Here is a 19,852-nt window from a genome sequence, read left to right on the forward strand (position 1 = left end):
CGCACTTTCTGTCACAGTTAAGCTTAAGAGATCCCTCTACACTTTCTTGGTCTTATCTTCAAAAACAGGAAAGAGGGAAAAAAGAAGCAAACTTCTCAAAGCTCCTGGTTTCCCTTCTCTGGTGTGGCCTTTCACCTCTGCCTGGAAGGTCAGGCTGCCCCATCGCCCCTCTGCATTCCCCGACCCCGCCGTATGTCATTCAGACAACAATAAGGAAAGTCCCAAGAATTTGTGCTTTCAACAGCCACTACCCCCGTTTTCTTGGCTAACCCAACCAAACCAATCAGTCACAAATATAGAGAAATGATCCATATTTAAACATAAAGAGGAAACGCAATAAAAGGCAATGAGAAAAATTCCCTCAGTTAGTTGGAAGGGCAGACTAGTGGTGAGCAGGGTACTTCTGCTTTACAAGAAAAATTGAGGGTAAAAGAAGTGCAGAGTGCCATGAAGATGGGTTAAAACAAAGAAAAGCAGTGGGTGGGGCACAAGTTTGTGTGAGTGTGTGCAGGAGTGTCTCTCTGACCAATGGGGCTGCGGGAAAGCAGCTGAGTTTCTCCGCCCTGTGTAAAACAGCCGGGCTCGCCGTGACAGCTCAGACAATATGCTTGTGAGGCACGGAGGAAGAGGACAGCACGCAGACTTTCCACATACACGCGCTTCACTGAAACTGCGACCCTCGGCAGACGGATTTATTTCTCTGTGTGGATGCAGCTACTTCCTTAACGATCATGGTGAGTGCTGCAGCTGCTTCTGCGCTTCAACAGTTACTCAGCTTTTACTTTGTAATGCAGCATCCACCCTGTTGTGTCCTGCCGTCAGAGGAATGTGCCTGTAGACCACCTGCTCGGCTTTCGCTTTAAGCCGCGGTGTCGGCTACCACCTATTTCTACACACACCCCTGTGACCTGCTCTACTGTAGGCTGTAACCTGAGTCCATCCTGACGCAGCTGAGAGGGAAACTCTAAGAGCCTCATTAACACAAAAGCCTTTAGAAGTTGCTCAGCCGCAGATAACTGAGGATGTGAAGCTGGATATTTTCAGAATGATAAAACCAACAGACACAAGCTCTTAATATTCAAACTATCATCTGATCACCGAAACTTTACGCACTGTGGAAAATCAACTTTCGTGGCTTGATTGCATTGCAACCTCAGCTCACTCATCCACTACGTGTTACAAAAATAGTTACTGCAGCAACTAATGCAGTGGTTTCTAGATATGTTTGTGGTTTTCAAGCCCAAACACTATGATTGTTTCGAATAGGGCTGCTGCAGCTTCAGAACTTAATGATTATCCTCATTTTAAAGAAAATCCCTATAATATTATCCTAATATCGATAGCAAATTACAGAAAATAAGTGTTAGTCAAGTTGTTGATTTGTTTGTTGTCTTTTTTGGAAACTGATTAAACTCCAAATACAAGTGAATGATGAGTCAGTAACCAGAACTGTCATACGCACAAAAAGAACAATTACACAATCATTTATTATTGTAACAGCTCAGGTTGAGCAATTTGGAGGCAAAGTTAGAGGAAAGGCTGAGATGGGTGAGGATGGAGCGGTCAGGCAGGAGGAAGACCACAGAGGAGGTTCACAATGTAGTGAAGGAGGGGATGCTGGGATAGAGTGAGAGGGACGCGGACGATCTCCTGAGAGGATCACATGTGCATTATGACACAGTGTCCTCCATTATCATTTTATTGGAGCCTTTATTTTGTGTGCCTTTATTGTGAAAGGCAGTCACTGTGACATTTGGGAATATGCTGAAAAAGTCTACAGAAATCAAACTTGGTGGAGGGCTTACGCACACTTTAATACTGTAATACCTTTTCTGACGCACACCCGTTTTCACACCTTGGCTCATGTGATTAGGTAGAGGATCAATAGGGGGTCAGTGACCCTCTTGGGGACACGCCCATAGGGCTTAAAATCTGGGGCTCTCCACCAATCGCTCTTAGAACTGAAGAAGCTTCTCGAATGAGAGGTGAAACGTCTTCAAGGAAACTTAAAGAAGTCCAGATGCTTTTCAAGCTCCTTAGACTACGATGAGCTGGATGACTGAGAACCTTCACAGTCATTAATATAGGCCACACCAGTTGGGTAATGAATCCTACCATTTCCCACCGTATCACGGTTGTCACCGTGTATTTTCACCATTCTGCCTCCAGAAACGAGTGTTTGTTGAAGCACTCTGAGAGTCGCGGATCAGGGGAGCACTGCGGCCAACAGCAGATGTGGAAAGCATTAAAGTGAGCTGAGAATTCTGCTCCAGTTGCTGCGTTGGACAGTTCTCAGGCCAGTCAGTGTGTAAGGTCGGGTGGTAGAAAAAGTTTAGAAACCTCTATATGATGAATGAAACAGCAGAGCGCAATCTTCCCAAACCCTATCTGGAGTTACCAGTGGTGGGAAAGGATATGCATCACTCTGACAATCCCCAAGCGAAGCAACCAGTTTGACTGTGCTCATCTTATTCATTTTCCCTTTAAAAATACTGTCTGGCTTGGCTGATGACTAACTCTGTTTAAGCAATCGAACCTTACATGAAGGTTGTTTTATACCCGATCCCTGCCTTTATCAGGATGCAGAAAGCTATTTTGGGCCGCCTAGTGTGTTGCTTAGTGTCTGTTTTTATCATCTGAGAGCAGTAGTCAGTGCACAGTCACAGAGGTTTACACAGCAGGAGGCTGGTGTGGAGAAGTGGCAACAACATCACCCACAAAAGGAAGCTGATCTAAGTTTCTTGAGCTAATTTAACTCCTGTGATCTTCAGTCGTGCGTTTAACTCCTGAGGACTTTTGAGGAAATCATTAATGAAGTAGGTAACTGGATCCTCCTCAAACAGACTACAGTACTTACTAATTACTACAGTAATGATAAATGAGTGGATCCAGCTCATTTAGTGGGAGGTTTATCTGAAAACCATAGCTAACAGATCAAGTTGTTCAAGTTTGTAATAGCAAAAAGGTAATTGTGAAACAAAAAGCAAAAAAACGAACCCATCAGCTACAAACACGAGGAGAATGCTCACGCTCGCCCATTCCTTACATGGCTTTTTTTTTCACATGTGAGGGAATTTTATTGTGTCTTCCAGCTTATTGCTTTGGTTTCTACTCCCATCAGTGAGGAGCAATAAATAAAAGCTTCACTGAGCGCACAGTGTGTTACTGTATGAGCTAAAGAGTTAGATGTGTTTATGAAGTCGTTTGAGGCCAAATTAAGTTTCTCTCACAGCTTGCTGAGCTCCCCCAAGTGACCAAAAAACAGCTTATGCCACTACTAAAGAGATATTATAGTAGCCAATGCAACAGCCCTACCTAGATGCACGTACTGTAAATTGCAATGTTAAAAAATAATTTAAAAATTTCCGAAATGAAGTGAAAAACAAAAGAATGTGAAGAAAAAGACGCTAAAGCAGACGCTCAGATATCAGATGTGTTAGTGTTGGGCTGTACTTTCATGTAATGGAAATTTATACCACAAGAGCGTAACTGAAGCATCCTAAGTCGGACAACAAATAGTTGTTTATATAGAGCCTGACTGATAGAGAATTTCCAAGGCCAATACCAATATTTGGTGATTTCAATATTCAGATATACTGGCCTACATTTCATTTATCTTTAAGACACAGAGAGTATAAATGTCTGCTGTCATAAATGTCAGCAGATCAGCCAACATCTAATATCAGCCTGTCGACAAAACAGCAATTTCATTTTTTAAATCAGACCTTTGAGTTTCTCTTCAAAAGTTTGTTTTGGCTTTTTGAAACATTATCATCTAATACAGGGGTCTCCAACCCCCGGACCAAGGACCAGTACCGGTCCGTTAGTGGTTTGGTACTGGGTTGAGGCTCGGGTGTGAAATTGATGGTTTTCAGGGTTTTTATCGGTTTTTATCGTTAACTCGGTTTCCCTGGGTCTTTTCACGTGTGTTATGAATAAATTTCTTTTTTTGTACCGGTACTGGTTTTATGTTGTTGTATTTATTTATCTGCAACACCTTAAAGGCCGGTCCGTGAAAATATTGTCAGACATAAACCGGTCCGTGGCACAAAAAAGGTCGGGGACCGCTGTTCTAATGAACTGAATATAATGTTAATTTCATAGAAGGTCTCATGAACTCAAGATTGTATAACCTTTGAGGTAAGTATGTCAGTAGCATAGTGAGCGCCCCCCACATGCTCCCTAAACCCTGTGGCTTCTGTGGCATAAAGCTCATGTTAAAGATATATTCTGTCATTTTAGTCCCCCGGTGGGGATTTTTGTAAATAAACTGAGCTATGTTTACTTCCCAGTGGCCATACTTGAGCTCATTCTTGATTTAGGAAACAATATTTTAGTTCCTCAGTTATCAGTGAAGTTACATATGAAGTTTACTACATTTCTGCAAATTTCACCACCAAAGCACATTTAAGTAATCCCTCTGTTTGCATGCACGTCTTTCCCTTTTCGTACTCGAGTGCAAAAAGTAAAGAAAACATGTCGATAACATGAAATGTGAATGTTTGACACCCAAGGGCTACTGCAAAAATGAGCTGATACGGTCGCCTTGCTCTTCACTACTGCAACTGCACTAACGCATCAAAATGATCCCAAAGAAAAAAATATGTTGAACAATCCCGTAGTGAATATCTGTAGTGAGAGAAAATGCAGAAGATGAGCATGAGGAAGTGTGACTATAAATAAAACCAGAGTGCAAGCAATGAGATAAGTTCCTGTCAGGGAAACAGTGGGCCTGCAGCCCGAGTGTTATCTGTAGAAATACTCCTCACTTTGACCAGTCTGTCAACCACTGTTCATGCTACACCTCTGCAGATGAAAGATGCTGTAGTGCATTTGTAAAGCGCTATACAAATACAGGCCATTTACCATTTGTAGTCTGTATCACAGGCGCGCCCTCGCTGATTTTGAGCACAGCCCCACTTTTAGCGTTTTGGTCATTTTAACACTTTGGTTTTTCAGATCCACAAGTGGTTTAGACATGAACTGCTAAGTTATCAGGTCTTTAACTTTAAGCTTTCTAATTAGAACGTTTGGTTTGCAAGGTACATCTAAAAACTGCGTCTTTAGACACAGATCGGGAAAAGCTGTTTGGTCACAAGTAAGGAAGGCGCTGCTGGAGAAGCATGATATTCTTGATAACTTTGAATCGCGTTTTAGGAAGTTGCACTCCACAGAAACGGCTCTCCTTAAAGTCACAAATGACCTTTCGATGGCCGCAGATAGCGGTGACTGCTCAGTCCTTGTTCTATTGTCCATATGAGGCTTACTGTTTGTACAGCATGTTCTTGTGTAGACCGTAGCTCAGCCTTTGATACCGGGTTTCCAGATCTGTCGTGAAATGGTTCATTTCAATTCTGGCGAATAGAACACTTTTGGTGTCAGTGGAAACCTTTTGGTCAGATGTAGCTGAATTTTCATGCAGTGTTCTGCAAGGATATGTTTAAGCCCCTTGTTATTCTCATTACATATCCTGCCATTAGGCCTTATTATTATTAGTTTTAAAATCATTTCCTATCATTTGCATGCAGATGATATCCAATTGCACCTCTCTTTTAAACCTTGTAAACTGGATAAACTATCTGTTCTAATGGACTGACAAACAGTTTTCTGCAGCTTAACACAGACAAGACTGAGTGTTGCTGCAGAGAGCATCAAGCCCCAAATTAGACAACGTCTGGGTTCTTACTCGTCCACAAACAACAACTACAGGGAGTGCAGAATTATTAGGCAAATGAGTATTTTGTCCACATCATCCTCTTCATGCATGTTGTCTTACTCCAAGCTGTATAGGCTGGAAAGCCTACTACCAATTAAGCATATTAGGTGATGTGCATCTCTGTAATGAGAAGGGGTGTGGTCTAATGACATCAACACCCTATATCAGGTGTGCATAATTATTAGGCAACTTCCTTTCCTTTGGCAAAATGGGTCAAAAGAAGGACTTGACAGGCTCAGAAAAGTCAAAAATAGTGAGATATCTTGCAGAGGGATGCAGCAGTCTCAAAATTGCAAAGCTTCTGAAGCGTGATCATCGAACAATCAAGCGTTTCATTCAAAATAGTCAACAGGGTCGCAAGAAGCGTGTGGAAAAACCAAGGTGCAAAATAACTGCCCATGAACTGAGAAAAGTCAAGCGTGCAGCTGCCAAGATGCCACTTGCCACCAGTTTGGCCATATTTCAGAGCTGCAACATCACTGGATGCCCAAAAGCACAAGGTGTGCAATACTCAGAGACATGGCCAAGGTAAGAAAGGCTGAAAGACGACCACCACTGAACAAGACACACAAGCTGAAACGTCAAGACTGGGCCAAGAAATATCTCAAGACTGGTTTTTCTAAGGTTTTATGGACTGATGAAATGAGAGGGAGTCTTGATGGGCCAGATGGATGGGCCCGTGGCTGGATTGGTAAAGGGCAGAGAGCTCCAGTCCGACTCAGACGCCAGCAAGGTGGAGGTGGAGTACTGGTTTGGGCTGGTATCATCAAAGATGAGCTTGTGGGGCCTTTTCGGGTTGAGGATGGAGTCAAGCTCAACTCCCAGTCCTACTGCCAGTTTCTGGAAGACACCTTCTTCAAGCAGTGGTACAGGAAGAAGTCTGCATCCTTCAAGAAAAACATGATTTTCATGCAGGACAATGCTCCATCACACGCGTCCAAGTACTCCACAGCGTGGCTGGCAAGAAAGGGTATAAAAGAAGAAAAACTAATGACATGGCCTCCTTGTTCATCTGATCTGAACCCCATTGAGAACCTGTGGTCCATCATCAAATGTGAGATTTACAAGGAGGGAAAACAGTACACCTCTCTGAACAGTGTCTGGGAGGCTGTGGTTGCTGCTGCACGCAATGTTGATGGTGAACAGATCAAAACACTGACAGAATCCATGGATGGCAGGCTTTTGAGTGTCCTTGCAAAGAAAGGTGGCTATATTGGTCGCTGATTTGTTTTTGGTTTGTTTTTGAATGTCAGAAATGTATATTTGTGAATGTGGAGATGTTATATTGGTTTCACTGGTAAAAATAATTGAAATGGGTATATATTTGTTTTTTGTTAAGTTGCCTAATAATTATGCACAGTAATAGTCACCTGCACACACAGATATCCCCCTAAAATAGCTAAAACTAAAAACTACTTCCAAAAACATTCAGCTTTGATATTAATGAGTTTTTTGGGTTCATTGAGAACATGGTTGTTGTTCAATAATAAAATTATTCCTCAAAAATACAACTTGCATAATAATTCTGCACTCCCTGTAAATAAACAGATACAAGTTGTTCGGATGCGTCACCGCTTTATTGAAGACTCACACCTGATCACGCTTGAAGGGAGTCCAAAATAAATTCACACTTTCATCACCCAATTCTTGTTTAGAGTCATTTAATGGTTTATGCTGTACAAACAGTTAGCCTCATACAGACAATAGAGAAACTGCAGTTTTTGGCACTCTGGAGTTGGCTTCAATCTTCAGCCACAGACGCTGCGCTTGTCAAGTGAAGTGTAGCAGAAAAACCACAAGCAGCATCGAATTTCCAAATGGTGTCGTTTGTTTCTTATGTATCCGCTTTTAATTTGTAAAAGGAAATTTTTGTTTCTTACTAGTTTTAATCCTGAGATCAGGTTTAACAAAAGAGTCCAATAGTTATTCCATCAGTAGAAAAAGAGTATTGAAACTTTAAATGTCTCTTTTCTTTAGTTCAGTCATAGATCCGTCCACCAAAAGCTGCTTGGAAGTTTTCATTAGTTGAGTTTTTGACATAGTTCTCACCAGTTCCCGTACAGGAAATACCAGGGCAGCTGCAGCGAGTCGGTGTCACTGCCACAGAGTCTGTGTTGACCTCCTCTTGGGTTTGTTTGGGTTGGGGGAAGGTTGACAAAAGTGATTTTCCACGAAGCACATCTGAAGATCATCTAAGATTGAAAAAGTGATTGACCAGAGACAGATTCCACACGTGTCAAATGATAATTTATGGGGATATTACACTTTGCTTTTTCCTCCTTCTGTCTCCATCTGCGCACACACACACAAACACACACAAACACACACACCGCCCCCACCAACACTGTCTTTGTTTCTGTGGGAAATTCTAATATGTCATATTTACAAGCTGACTTCCGTCACACATTAAAGACAGGAGTTGATCTCAGCTATGTCTCATCTCCGGCACTGCACTCCCACCACTCTGCCTGGGAAAAGAATTTTTGTTTCTTAAATCCTAGTGCATCTCTGGTCCTGTGTGACAGATTTGCATTGAAGGTATAATGGATGAGGCTTTGACCTGACCCCGAGTTCGTGTCTTGGTCAACCAAAAGGGGGATGTTCCCACACTAGGAACTGATCCTAAGCTTGTTCATGTTCCACTGGCTCTAAAGGTACACACTACCACATAAATATGACTTGCACGATGCTCTTTGGCTATACAGGAAGAAGAGTTCCAGTTATCTTCCCAGTTTGTAGTACAGTTACAAAATACCCGCTGAATGTGCGTCACTGGTTACAAAATACTTTGGCAGTAGAATTGTGAATAAACACAAGAAGCAACGAGTTTCTATGTGAACTCTCTCACAGCCTGTGACGGACTGCATTTTGACCACCGTGACCTCACTAACAGTTTCTAATAATAATGAAGATTTGTATCTTCATATGTAGGAAACTTTTACAAAAAGTAAATGGATCACATGAAAACATTGGCCTTGTTAGAGAGGTGAGTTTCGAGAAGTCCAGTAATGGGGCATTGGAGAGCTCTGAGACAGGCCGGTCTTTCTGAAATCCCCTCACTGCTGCAGATGACCCGCCTTCTTTGACTTAGTTTAGCAAAAGACCACTTCCTGTTAAAAAAGAGTTTGTCCTTCCCACAGTCACCATGTGCTTGGCAGCCAAAGACTCAAAGGCCCAATCAACATGACTACAAAAATAAGCCCCTCCCTCCACATGGCACAGCTTTAAGTTCAAGTTGGACACATCATAAGAGCTTCATTATTTGTGTAACTCATGGTTCTACTTTGTGAACCTAAGCCTAACTTTATTGTGCAGTACAAATTTTCACTATGAACCAAATTTTTACCCAGTTGTTTTATACTCGGCTGATTAAAGACAGGTTTGGGTTCAGATATATGACCTGTACTTTTTGACCTAGCTGTCTGTCATTTGTGATTAATCAACCCGGTAGCATCAGCTATGCAACGAGTTGTTTTCCGCATGTGTCTTACAGAGTACTTCAATGGTGCAATGGTAGTACAAATTATGGTTAGCAAGCCAAACAGAAAAAGAAGGGAGCTAAAAAGGGGAAGGAAAGAACAGAGCCGTGTACGCCAAGACCTTTAGCAGTGTCGTCACCGACTTTGCAGAGTGCAGAGTCTGAATGATGACGTTATGATGACCGAGCAGTCTGTGCTTTCGTTGTTAGAAACGACTGAATTGTTACCACCTATGCAGTTTATATGTGCTCATATTTTAATACGTGTGTGTATACATGTAGAAGCTGGTCGATTATAAATAAATGACTGTGAAATTCTATAACTGGATGATCTGTTTGTGAGGACTTGTGGTTTATGAGTTTCTCTCTTTTGTTCCATACTTGCAGTTGTCTTTGTTACATTAGCAAGGCTACACCTGTTTTGGGCTTTTGAACGGCATCGTTGAAGAAGAGTCTATAGCGTAAGCTAAGATCAACGTCCCCTCCCTGACCGCTGACACCGGTTGTTGTCCGAGCTCTGTGTCCATCCTAAGGCCCATCACAGAGATGTGAGCATGTAACATTTGTGTCATATATCTGTGGCGTAACATCAAGAAGTTTCCTTTCCTTGAACTACTTCAATCCTGGACACCAGGCTGTTTGCTTAAATAAATCTAACATGATACCATTTTGAGACAGTGGCACTGTTTCACATTTAGTCATGATGCTTCCTGGCATGACAATGACTAAAATAAATGCGGTATTTTTGTGCATTGGTATTGCTGTTGTTGACCTTTTAAAAGAGGTACAATGACATCAGTGTTACCAATTCACTTTCACCTTTTTAACAACACATTAATCTATGCAACTAATATAATAGAAATAAACACATCATGTGAAACGTGTCAGATTTGTTTTTAATCCAGGTCGCTCCGTGAGGTGAGGTTTGGAACAAGACATTTTATCTTTAGAGCGCACGATGTACAACCGCTACAACTCGTTGGCTTCTACACCTGACTTTTAGTAGCCAGTCCTTGCGTTGGTGAGCTGATGTTAATTTGTGAACAGGACAGAGAAGAGATGGGAGAGGCAGAGGCAGCTGTCCAGCTGAAGTGCTGAAGCCCAGCTGTCCACGGGCATGATCTGCACAAGCAGGCGCGTGCAGGAATCCAAAAGAGTCACAGCTGAATCTGACTTTGTCACTATATTCGGGGATCAACACACAGACACAGAACCACGGCCACAAGGCAAGGACGGACGAGTGCATGTGCCACCCGAGGACGAGCGACCTATAAATGTCAGACGGCGTGTCATTCAAATAAGGGCTATATATGAAATTTGGCCACCGACAATTAGGTCAGTCTTTTTACGTGCATTCATGGGTTATGGGTGTTAAATATAGAGTTTGGATAGTTTATAATGAAGCTCAGCAGTTGTCCTCTCAGGATAATGTGCATGGTTATTATAAGGAGAAAGTAGATCGCAGTGCCACGGTGCCTGACTGTCATCGGACCCTGTGTATTTCACTTGCACGTCTGTAGCATGACCCCGAGGATTAAGGAGTTTGCTGAGGCTTGCTGCATGTGTCTGCGCGTGTGTGTTGACAGGAGGCCGTGGTCTGCTGTGGTCAGTGTGCAACACAGGCCCGCATCCCAACAGGTGCTGAGCGTGTTGGTCTCTGATGTTGAATGGGCTCTTTGTTTCAGAAGATTCATCCTCAGAGAGAGGGCAGAGCCAGCAGAGTACCCCTGCCCCAATCTCTCCCCGCACACAGAGTTATCAGCGGGAGGTCATGTCGGTATTTGTTTATCCCAACGTCTGTGCAACTGTGTTTGAGTAACCCAGCTATCCGTCATCATACGTATTAGCTTTAAAGAACAGGAGTAGGTGTGAGCAAACAATTTAATAGCATAATCTGTAATCATCGAAGCTTTTCAGAAGCTTTTCAGTCACAAGCTAGTGGGAAATGTCTGATGCTGAGAAATTACACCACCAGAAAGACCCCAAAACTGCGCTTCCTCTAGCGGTCATCTGACTCTCAAAAAGCGAGTCGATTCCCATAGACTCTGATGTTTAAACAGCATTAAAAGGAGGTTACAGCAGTGGCAGTGGTATTTTGTGATTTTTACAGAAGGTATGAAAAATGTTCCTAATCAGTGTTAAAAGGATGAATATTACTGCTGCGTATGTTTCAGATCATAAGCTCATTTTAAATACTTTAGATTCTGTTTAGTGTCCAGCATTATATTCAATAAATCATCAGTTTGTAATGGCTGACCTGTGGGCATCATGTGTCTCTGAAAATAAACAGAAACACAGGCCTGATTTACTGTTTAAAAACAGTAAATTAAAATATACAAATAAAAATCAGCTGAATTAAAAGGCTCGAGCAGTTTGTGACATGCTTAACTGTCGATGTCTACAGTGAATATTATTGAAAAATGAAGGTAAAGTGTGGGCTGCTTAAACGTGTTTCATTCAGTCAGCTAATCTGAAGGTGCTGCTGAGCCGTGCCTGTTTATTACACTAGACCGACAGCTTTCCTTGTTGAAATGCTAAAGAAGTTAACAACTGATCTTCTCTGCATCACATATGCTGACCGAGCTGTTAAGTGAGAGAAAAGTCATCTCTTACACATCACTGAAGCTTATCTTCTTGCTAATGCTAGCTGTGTTTCCACACAAAGCTCATATCACAGCTGATCTCAAAGTAAAGGCTGATCCAGCAGCATCCTGTCTCACCTGCTGCTCTCCCACCAGTTTACCATGGAAACCCAGAAGTTTATGCACAACCTGCATGACCACCAGAAAAAAGTTGTTCTCTATTTTTGTTTAGCACTCAAGTCAGTGTTAACTAGAGACTGATATGATGGTTAAAATATTTTAAGCACTGCTGTATATACGGCCAGTACACTTAACTGCATCAACGCTTTCCTGAGTTTATGGGCTAAATCACAAATTCTGCATGATAACATTTTAAAAAGCTTTATCTATGGTTTGATAATTAGTTAATGACTTGTGAGAGACATGTCGTTAACCAAAAACACTCCTTTTCACATGCCTTTTTAAAAAAATCTTTCAACTTAAAATCTTCGAGTCTTAAAAACATGATTTAAGACACAACCCAATAATGTCAGTAGCAATGTCCACGTCTTTGCTTACAGGCAAATAAATTAGTGGTTTGGCTCTCCATGCTCCTTTCAAAACTGTCGAAGTGAATTAAATTTATAGATGAAAAAACCTTTGATATGCACGATATTCACAAGAATTGAAAACAGAGTTATGAGCTACGTTAGTGCCTGAACTCTTTCCTCTTTTGAGTTGGTGGCTGCACACCATACCACTATTTGCTATGCATTCAACACTGCCCATTGTTTTTGGTTTAGGTGTGTGTGTGTGTGTGTGTGTGTGTGTGTGTGTGTGTGTGAGTGTGTGTGTGTGACATCTGTGTTCTCATACTGAATGTCTCCCCACAACACAGCTACCACAGAAAACAAGGCTTAAGCTGCAAGAAACTCTCACACACCACATGTTATATATACACATGTCACACATAGAAGAGCTGGGTACTTTTATGGAATCGAGAACTAACGATGGCTAACAATGCTTACCAATGCTTGGCAGTGGTTTAGCTACAAAACATTCACAAGACCCAGCGGCCACTCTTCTTTTAGAAATTGCAACTGGGATTCAAAACAAGTTTAGCAAAATGTATCGCCCACAGGGGAAGCTTTTCTATTTTCCTCTCGATAGGAAGTGCAATCTGGAAGTGAAAGCAAAGAAATATGTCACTGAAAGAAGTTAACAAGTTAATTTATCTCTGGAGTCTAAGTTATTACAGGTAATAATCCTGACCTTCACCACTTCCATCATAATAAGTCATCTTAGTTTCTTTTCCAACTATTGATAATCGGGAAACAAAACGCACGTATGAGTGATGCATATCAGAAGCTGTTAACAGTATTTTTTGCTCATTCCTAAAACACAGGACTATGGCTAGCGTAGGGTTTGCAGCTGGGCTTAGCATTGTTGCCACTGAAGAATTAGACCCTCAATCGGGTTATGATTTTTTCCCCTGTGAGTCTGACGACTGAGTTCGACTCACATTTTGCAAGAGGAAATACCATTATACGTGACCACAGCCTATTTCCTGTGTGGTAGTACCACATGCAACCTTCTAACCCTTTTTTATTTGTCTCTCTTTTTTTGTTGTTGTTTAGAACCAATTAGCAAAGGCTCTGTATGACAACACAGCAGAGTGTCCAGATGAACTGGCCTTTAGAAAGGGCGACATCCTCACAGTGATAAATCCAAACGTGGCTGGAACCAGTGGGTGGTGGATGTGCTCTCTGTATGGACGACATGGCCTGGCACCTGCAAACAGACTAAAGCTCTTACCGCAGATGGTGACACCAGCAGTGCATGAAGTGCCCAGGTCAACTCATGGTAAAACTGATGACAGTGTGCAAAATATCTACCAGACACCCAGAACCACCAGCAGTCCTGCTTATGAACGCATGGACATGATCTACAAGGTCCCCTCTGCTCACTTATTGGCTTCAAAAGGTCCAGAAGCACCAGGACCCGAAGCACACAAGGTACAAGTCGTTTTTTTCTATATTTAGAAAATTATTATTTTGCAGTTTTTGGAAAGGAGCTCGTTGTAGCTGATAGCCAGTCTGTTTGTCCGAGGTCAAAGTCATTCATGCTTCTTAGGAAGTGTTAATGCTCATGATTAGAGAGGTAGAAATGTTGTAGAAATGAAACCCCTGCTGACAAAAGAGCTTGCAGATGGAGACCAGGGGCCTCTCCATGGGGACAGGCATGCAGCACTGGGGTCTTTATGGGCCTGTAAAAGCCAAACAGACACAGACTTCAGACACTTTTAACTGCAAACAGCAGCACATGCTGACAGGGACCCCAGAAAAACAGAAGTGTCTGTGCGGCTGCCTTTGCAGCAGAAGGAGGGGGATATATTCCCGCATGTTCACCATTTCCTCTCCTGCTCCAGGGAAGTCCTGTTTCTCTCTACAGTAGCTACCTAATTGTCACTGAACAGCATGGTTTTCATTACAGAGCTGCATTAATTGGCAAGGTGTATGAATAATAGCACTTACAACAGGCTTCAGAGCAAACACTGTCCCCATAAACGTGTTAACGCATGTGTCAGTGGGGAAAAGTGGCTTTGATCAAAGCAGAGCAAATGCTGCCAGTCAACTCCAATATTACAGCCTGACTGTTTTGTCTGCAGCCTTCATCCTTCAGTACAGCATCCAGTCCAAATGGGAAGATGTACGATGTGCCGAACCAACCAAAAAAAGCTTCCTTTTACACTGTAAGAATGTCTCAAAGTCAAGATAACTTTAGATGATACTATTTGATTGGGCTTCATTTTCTTTCTAATGTGCTATTCGCAGAAGACAACGCCTCCTACACCGATGCCACGAATGCAAGTTCTGGAGAAGGGCCTTAACTCTCCGGAGACTTTAATGTGTAGCAAACCAGAAGACTCTTATGTAAGTTTCAGATGTTTTAGAGGATTCATTTCTACAGAAGAGGATAGAATAGAATAAGCCTTTAATTGTCCCACAAGGGGAAATTTGGTTGTAACAGCAGCCAGAAAGACACATATACAAACAAACAGTACACAGGACACAGAACAGAATCATACACAATTTATTTCATGCATATTTACATCAAGGACAATGGTTACTATAAACAGTTATTAAATTAAATAAAAGTAACTACAGATAAGAGGCAAACCCAGGTTGTAGTGTGAATCGGTTGATTAAATTATTGCAGTTACAGCGCAGATGTAAACATCTATGAATGCTGGGAGCAGTTTTGATTGTTAGGGCCACTGAGAAAAAAAGTGAGCACATCTTTTTTTTCTTTTCCAGAATTCTGAAAAGAAAAAGGTCAGAATTCCAAGATTAAAGTCAGAATTCTGACTTTTTTCTCAGAATTCTAGAAAAGGGAAAAAAAGACCTGCCCACTTTTTTCCAGTGGCCCTAATCCTCTTCCATAAATTTCTCTACCAAGTCATTCATTTCGTAATATCTTTCAAAGGTTAATATGGTTTAGATTTGGTTAATGTCCATTCTTTCTATAAAGTTTTCACCTGTTTGGAACATGAAGCCTGAGATGTAAAAATGTATGAAGATTTCTTTTGAAATCTAATATTTTGTAACATTTTTTTTTCCTTTGGCATTTGGCCAAAACAAAACTAGCACGGTAGATGTTAAGAGGTTAATGAAGCAAGGATTGGTGCCTTTTATAAATGTGGTCTGTTATTATTTTTAAATACAGAAAATCAGTCAAAACATCAAAATTAACCTGCCTGTTACTCCTTTGTCTAACAAAGTACTGCTGATTATCAGGGTAAGGACATAGATCTGACTTATGGCACTGGGATGTTACCAGCAAATTTTTGGGGTCGATGAAGTGCTAATTTGGGCCTTTATGAGTCAAGTTTGTTCCTGAACATCCAAAAGATGCTTCATTGGATCGGGTTTGGGAAACAAAAGTCCCAGGGCACTAACTCAACTGTCAGGTTTCCCGCAAAACAGATGTAGGACTTGTACTTTAAGTGTTGAACAACTTTGTTCTTGTTCACAGGTGTATCCGGTCCCACCACCCCCTTCTCAGGAGCCAAATTATGACATCCCCATTCCATCAGCCACAGAATCCCGAAATAAAACGATAGATGGATACAACACCCTTCCCAGTTCTCGCAAACCTGAGTTAATCTATGATGTGCCAGTGGGACCTGAGAAACAAAGTCCATCCCGTGGCATCTCTGATACCTTGTCCAGCAAATCAATTTCCAGGCCGATGTATGACACTCTTCCAGCACATCGAAAAGAAAGTCCACCTATATTGCTTTATGATATACCCAAACCAAAATCTCCCGATATCCAGATTAAAACAAAAGTATTACCAAAAGATTACAACAAACTTCCAACCCCGAAGCCAACAGAAGAGTCTGTATATGTGGTTCCAGCCAAGGAGGAACACCTCATCCAAGGTGTCACCGATCAGCCCAATGATCAAAACCCCATAGAGTGCAGGGGTAACTCAAGCAATGATTTTGAACTCCAAAGAGTGCGTCTGCAGCGGATGAGGAACTTTCTGGTCTGTACAACCTTTCACGGCATTCAAGAAAGCAGGCAAACTGCATTGCGTGAAGATGAGCAAGGTCGAAACAAGCATCTGTCTGCAGCAGATAATCAAAGAATCAGCACGGCCTCCAGCTCTTCCAACAGCTCCTGTGACTCTCTGGCCCTGAGCTCCTCTTCCCCCGAGCTTCTGCGAGAAGTAACACTCGGTCAGGATGAGGCGTGCCGCAAACTGCTGGACTTGCAGGAATCTGTTTGTGAAGCTGTGCCCAAACTCATGCATTTTGTCAGCAGTCATTGGAGGTGTAAGGAACATCTGGAGAAACATCTCAAGGAGATCAAGGAAGCAGCAGAGTTGATTGTTTGTTCTCTGACAGGCTTCCTAAACTTTGCCCTAGATGTTAAAGGAAATGCCCGTCGTTTGACTGATGCCAACCTGCAGACCAGGCTCTTTAAACAGCTTTCCATCATAGAGGATTCAGGTGTGATTTTACAACAAACAGTGAGTAATCTGAATGAGGCCAAATGGCCTCTAAATAAGCTCAGTCAGGAACCGGGGAAGGTCCAGACACCTGACCAATTGGAGCGCTTTGTTATGGTGGCAAGAACTATTCCAGATGATGTAAAGCGCCTAGTATCGATCATCAACGCCAATGGCAAGCTTCTGTTCCGAACTCCTCAGAGAGATCAAGAGTCTGTAAACACCACGGACCCTCCAGAAAAAAAATGTCCTGACAAAACCAAACAAGAAGGGGACTTAGCTGAGGATGACAACGTTTACGTGGAGCTGCAGGTATCAACTTCTGCTCCTCTGTCATAATACAAAGATGACTTTTTAGCCACAAGAAACCCATGCTGCATACTTATTAATATATTGGCTTTGAATTTTCCTCAGACCAAGAAAGAGGAAAACAAACAGCAGGAAGTGCAGAAGGAACCTAAAGAGAATGTCACACCAAGAACAGAGACGACGAAGGTATGTCTCCTCATTAGCTGACACAGTCCTGTACAACAGACCTTTTAATTTATAAAAGGATTTTTAGTCTGAAGCAGACAAACCAGTCTAGAAGGCATGTTTACCTTTATTCTGTTTCTCCCCTGCCCAGGCCAAGCAACACTCCTCCGACTCTGGCACCGAAGAAAAGCAATTATCTTCCATGTCAGAGCACTGTAGACTTTACTTTGGTGCTCTCCAAAAGGCCATTGGTGGATTTGTGGGAAGCCTTCAGGATGGCCAGCCACCAGAGAAATTCATCTCACAAAGTAAGCTGGTGATTATGGTGGGCCAGAGACTGGTAGACACTTTGTACAGGGAAGCCCATCGTAAAGGGTCTAACCAAAGTCTGCTGTGTAAGAGCAACCACCTGTGCGCTCTCCTGAAGCAGCTAGCTGTGGCCACCAAGAAGGCGGCACTGCACTTTCCTGATAAGCAAGCTCTTCGCGAAGCTCAAGAGTTTGCAACGCAGCTGGCCCAGAGAGCACAGCACTTTCGGCTATCGCTTGAGCTCTGAGGGTGAGCCCACGGTATCAAGCGTACAGATCTATGTGAAGAGGAAGGTTTTATTCATCAGTCATGTAGCTATTTCTTTTTTAATCATGTTTATAGTGTACAACTTCTGAGCCTAACTATGCTGTTGCTTTTGCTGATGAATGCAGGTTGCTGTTTAAATATTAACAACTGTAGAAAAAAGCCGCCGGCACAGGTTATTTCAAAAAGGTATTGCATTTGTACTAAAAGGCAGTATCAATATAAATTGCACATTCGAGATGCTGTAATTAAGCCAATGTTAAAATGCATTTTAAGTACAGAGTATAAAGTATTTTTTTCTAGACTTATGGGAAATGTATATTCTTTGAGTTTTGTTGGTTATCTGTGTTTTTCCTCATTGTTTTTTTACTATATTGTGTATGGAACATATTCTTCTGAGTAGCATGTTGTTACAGTCTACTTTTTGTTAATATCTATGTAAATATTTCAAAAAACATTTGTTATGCATTCCCAAAATTTACTTGACAAAAGCCTGAGTACAACATATGTTGAAGTTCTGTTGATATTGAAATAAAAACACAGACACACACAACTGAAAACTTTATTTTTCTGCTTTGTTAGTATGTTATAGAAAATAGATTTTTTTAAAAAGGGACTGGAAATGAGAACATTGCACCCCTACAAACTGTTCCGCCGGCTATCTTAGTTCTTGGTATTGAAATGATGCTTTTGCATGAGATCAAAGGGGAAGATTTGTATTCTGTTTCTACCTGTTTGCCTGGATGTTCTTTTCAGTACTTCTGTTTTATTTATTTTCACTTGCTTTCTGTGAGCCAGTTAGCCTGTTTTCTCTGTTTTAAATTTCTGTGGTATTCTGTCATTCAGTCAGCAGAAATTCATGCAGGGCCAAGCACGCAACAAAACACTGTGAGGGGGATTTACCGGCCATGCATTAGCCCTTTAAAGCATGAAATAAATGTCAAACAGGTTAATGGTATACAGTTAGTGTAAAGGTGAAATTAAATACATGAATATCATTTATATGTGATAAATATCATTAGCTTAAATTCAGATTCAAATATAACTCTAACCATGAGCACCACAGCCACTGAGCACCAGCCCACCACAGTTCTTTACTGAAAATGTACGCAGTACACCAAGCTAACCTGTTACTCCTTCACGAAACCGCCGAGCGTTTTCATGCGACTGCTGAGTAAGGCCTCAGTTTGTTTTCTGCAGGACAGTTCACAATATGAAAACAACTTCACATCATATACAGATCTGTTACCTGATTTAAAACATCAGGACGTTACACGTAAGCTTTAAATTTCCACTTTATCAAATGTCACTGAGCAGTCCTTACCTTACCAAATCGAACCTCTCTTCTTCCGTCCTGTCTTTCCCCTCTCTTGACTCCATCTCTGAGTGAAGTTAGCTCTCTTTCTCCTCTTTCCCTGTGAAACACAGCAGTAACACATTGTGTGACAAACTGCACACAAACAGTTTGTGTGTTTGCTGTTAGCAGATAGAAAGGTTACATTTGAAATGACCTGGCACTTACTCCATTTATGCTCTCTCCTATCTGTAGCGCTGGCTAGAAATTCTAGAAATCTGCACCAAAAACGAGGTTCCGGATCCACTTTAATCCTCAGAATGGTGTCATAAATCAGTTTGATGTTTGAAGGCTTCCAGTGATGGCAAATAAAAACGTCCTTCTAATGTGTTAAACCTAAAGTAAGAAGCTTGTTTTGAAAATGTGGGGAGTAGAAAGGAAAGATATTTGTTTAAAAATGTAGTGAGTGAAGTAAAAAAAGTTTAGAAATGAATAAAAACTCAACCAATTCAGAAAATTCTACCTAAGTACAGTAACAAAGTATTTGTACTTCATTACTTGCCCTCTCTGTGAATGTGTTACACAATCTTCCTAAAAGTATCATCCCAGCTAATTCAGCTCAAACTCAGACGCTGCAATGCTCAGAGGAACTGCAACAAACTCAAAATCAGCTACACTGCCATTAAAACGTTTTATTCCCCACTTCCTGGTTTCTTAGTTACTTTGTTTGTTTGTTTTTT

General features: G+C 41.7%; 1 protein-coding gene across 1 annotated transcript; it reads left to right on the forward strand.

Moving 5' to 3' along the window:
* The first annotated feature begins 614 nt into the window (after nt 1–614).
* cass4 (Cas scaffold protein family member 4) lies at nt 615–18,359 on the forward strand. Its single transcript, XM_086294150.1, has 7 exons — nt 615–734; nt 13,393–13,770; nt 14,424–14,507; nt 14,590–14,688; nt 15,791–17,083; nt 17,186–17,266; nt 17,397–18,359. Exons 1-7 carry the CDS (start codon nt 732–734, stop codon nt 17,799–17,801), a joined length of 2,343 nt encoding a protein of 780 aa, XP_086150276.1. The 5' UTR covers nt 615–731; the 3' UTR covers nt 17,802–18,359.
* The last annotated feature ends 1,493 nt before the right edge of the window (nt 18,360–19,852 follow it).

This window comes from Aulonocara sp. 'chitande type north' Nkhata Bay, linkage group LG5 (assembly GCF_057382095.1).
Source record: "Aulonocara sp. 'chitande type north' Nkhata Bay isolate Kocher_YH1m ecotype deep benthic linkage group LG5, A_spYH_male_GT1.1, whole genome shotgun sequence".
Taxonomy (NCBI): domain Eukaryota; kingdom Metazoa; phylum Chordata; class Actinopteri; order Cichliformes; family Cichlidae; genus Aulonocara; species Aulonocara sp. 'chitande type north' Nkhata Bay.

Coding starts and splice junctions, on each gene's coding strand:
- cass4 (XM_086294150.1), top strand. Junction 13,771..14,423: donor CAGGACCCGAAGCACACAAG/GTACAAGTCGTT, acceptor TTTTGTCTGCAG/CCTTCATCCTTCAGTACAGC. Junction 14,689..15,790: donor GCAAACCAGAAGACTCTTAT/GTAAGTTTCAGA, acceptor TCTTGTTCACAG/GTGTATCCGGTCCCACCACC.